This window comes from Fulmarus glacialis, unplaced genomic scaffold (assembly GCF_000690835.1).
Source record: "Fulmarus glacialis isolate BGI_N327 unplaced genomic scaffold, ASM69083v1 scaffold36667, whole genome shotgun sequence".
NCBI lineage: Eukaryota > Metazoa > Chordata > Aves > Procellariiformes > Procellariidae > Fulmarus > Fulmarus glacialis.
In genome coordinates this window covers 7,390-9,748 of record NW_009221934.1, presented here as the reverse complement: position 1 = coordinate 9,748, position 2,359 = coordinate 7,390, and the positions used below count along the sequence as shown (strand labels likewise).

Sequence of the window (2,359 nt, the reverse complement as noted above, 5' to 3'; positions counted from 1 at the left end):
GAGGGGTCGAGCTGCCTGCAATATGTGTCCCATGCCTCTAAAGGGCGGTGGGCTCTTTGGCTTTAATCCGGGTAGGGACCTGTTTGCAGAGAGGGGTGAGTAAAGGCCCAGGAATTTCGACGAGCTGGCAAAACTCATTTGGCTGATTGCTTTCTCCTGTTTGTGCTGCGGGTCTGGCCAGCCCAGCATTCTGCACCCAGCAGATCATCTCATGTGCGTGTCAAAGAAAGCCCTTTCTCTCTGTGCTGTATGTACCCTCTTGCTGTCTTCACTGTATCACGAAGCAGAAGAAAATTAATCTAGAGACTATTTAGGAGCACCGTGGGTACTGCAGAGAGCTGTGCTTGACTTCAGGGGGATGAGATGGGAGATGTTGCTGTTGGGGATTTGGCTGCAGAGCTTGCTGTATCTCGCTGGGAGCTGAGGAAGCCTGGCTCTGGTGCAGGAGAGGTGTTCTGCTCGCTCTGCCAAGTGTGCATTGGATGCTTAGGTGCCGGTTTGATTCTTCCCAGGTTTTTGTGTGAAACCAGCTGAATTTGTGTTTCAAAGGCACAAGGGAGCAGCTACATGGGGTGCTCTGCATATGCTTCCCTGTGATATAGCCACAGGGAAGCCTTCTGAGGAGAGGTCAGTATATTTTGGGGCTGCCTTGATGTGCTGTCCACTTTGAACCTGCAGATCAAGAGGCTGAAACAAATTTTCATATCAGAAAAATGTAAAGGCTCTGAAGATGGAGTCCTATCATAGGCCAGTAGGAAGCAAGTCTTGAAAAGATGTGGGAGTGGGGCTTTGCTCAGATCTAGGGCCAGAGTTGGGTGCCCTAATAACAGAGAAGTTTCCTTAGGGTGGGGGGCTGTCAGAATAACAGCCTGTGCTCCAGCACTAGATGAGATTTGCCAAATGGCGAGGTGAAGGTCTGCCTCTCTGTCCAACTAAGCTCTGTGTGCTCTTTCCCCAGGGACTGTCACTAGCCCATCCATTGTCCTGACTCTTGCCCTTGGAGGAAGCCAATCATGGGGGAAACGGGCAAAGAAGAGTATAAAATACAGTCGTTTGACAGCGAGACTCAGAAGCTGCTGAAAACAGCCCTCAAAGGTCAGTAGGCTTTTTACTAGCTCCTCTGCCACGCACAGCTTGGCTGGTAGATGAGGCTGGATGCTTGGACCCCTTTAAGGAACACCAATTGCTAAGTGTACAAAAGCTGTTTCATAAATGCTCTTCATCCCTGACTGGGTGCCATTGGTCAATCTTCTCCGGGAAGGTCTTTGCTCCCTGCCTCTTCTTGTCCCCTCTCACCTTCTCCCCAGTGTTCGATGGTGCAGCTGTTCAAACTCAGCTCTTGGTTCTCATCCTTGTGGTTTTCCCTGATTTCAGGGTACCCTCCTCTCCTGCTCTAACGCAGCATCTCTCCCCAGATTTGGCCTCTCATCCCTTTCCAGTACCTAGTTCCTGCTCTCTGCCTCTCCCTACTGCAGGGCCGTCTTGTCCTCCTGGCCGCCGGGGTCTCCTGCTCACCGGTCTCTATTCAAAGCCCAGCAGGAGTTTGCACAACTGGCTCCTGCTAACCCAACTTTGAAGCAGTGCTGGGATTTCAGATTCAGATAACTTCTTGCTTCCCCATGTTACCTGCTTTCCTCCATCGCTTTCCCATTGTGAAAGCATGGCTTTCCACATTGTGGCTGTGTCTTCAGCCTGGGAGGACTGTGCAGCATTGGAGATGGTATCTCCAAAGCAGCTAGTGTGCAAGAGGAGCTGTGACTCTTGATGTGGGAGTGAGCATGAGGTTTTGCACCATATAACATGGTTGTATCGGGCCCTGCGCTGACCTTGGTTGCTTTCCAGGTACCCCAAAGCAAGCAGGGCACAAAGGTTGCTGGGTCCTGACAGTGCTTCTGCTCTCTGCAGACCCCAGTAACGTGGACCTGGAGAAAGTGGCCAATATTATAGTGGACCAGTCCCTCAAAGACTGTGTGTTCAGCAAGGAGGCAGGGCGCATCTGCTATACCATCATCCAGGTGAGAGCTCCTTGTGTCTGGACAGTGAAACACCTAAACTGTGCGGGTTGTCCCTAGGCTGCGCCAGGAGAGGCTTTGCCCCAGCCCTGTGCTCTGACCCCTCAGCCAGCTTTCATCTTCTGCCGCTTGCTCCGTGCAGTGGCAGCATCCAGATGAGCAGCCGGCGAGCACAGGCAGTTAGTTGCAGCTTTCCTGCCTCTCTGGGCAACCACAAGAGGGTATCTGCGTGGTCCTGCATCACCCAAGTAGCAGCATCCCCCTGCCCCTCTCACACCCCCATTTCATCCCCCCATCCTGTTTTTTGGGCTTGTAGGCAGAGAGCAAACAAGTTGGCCAGAGCATCG

The 2,359-nt window shown here is 52.4% G+C and overlaps 1 protein-coding gene across 1 annotated transcript in view; it reads left to right on the top strand.

Moving 5' to 3' along the window:
- The first annotated feature begins 955 nt into the window (after nt 1-955).
- MIF4GD (MIF4G domain containing) overlaps nt 956-2,359 on the top strand; it is a 4,052-nt gene continuing 2,648 nt past the window's right edge. Inside the window, exons 1-3 of the mRNA XM_009581285.1 lie at nt 956-1,095; nt 1,906-2,015; nt 2,329-2,359. The exon at nt 2,329-2,359 is cut by the window's right edge and continues 113 nt beyond it. Of these exons, the coding sequence (XP_009579580.1) occupies nt 1,014-1,095; nt 1,906-2,015; nt 2,329-2,359 (223 nt within the window). The 5' untranslated portion in view covers nt 956-1,013. The remainder of the gene's footprint in view (nt 1,096-1,905; nt 2,016-2,328) is intronic.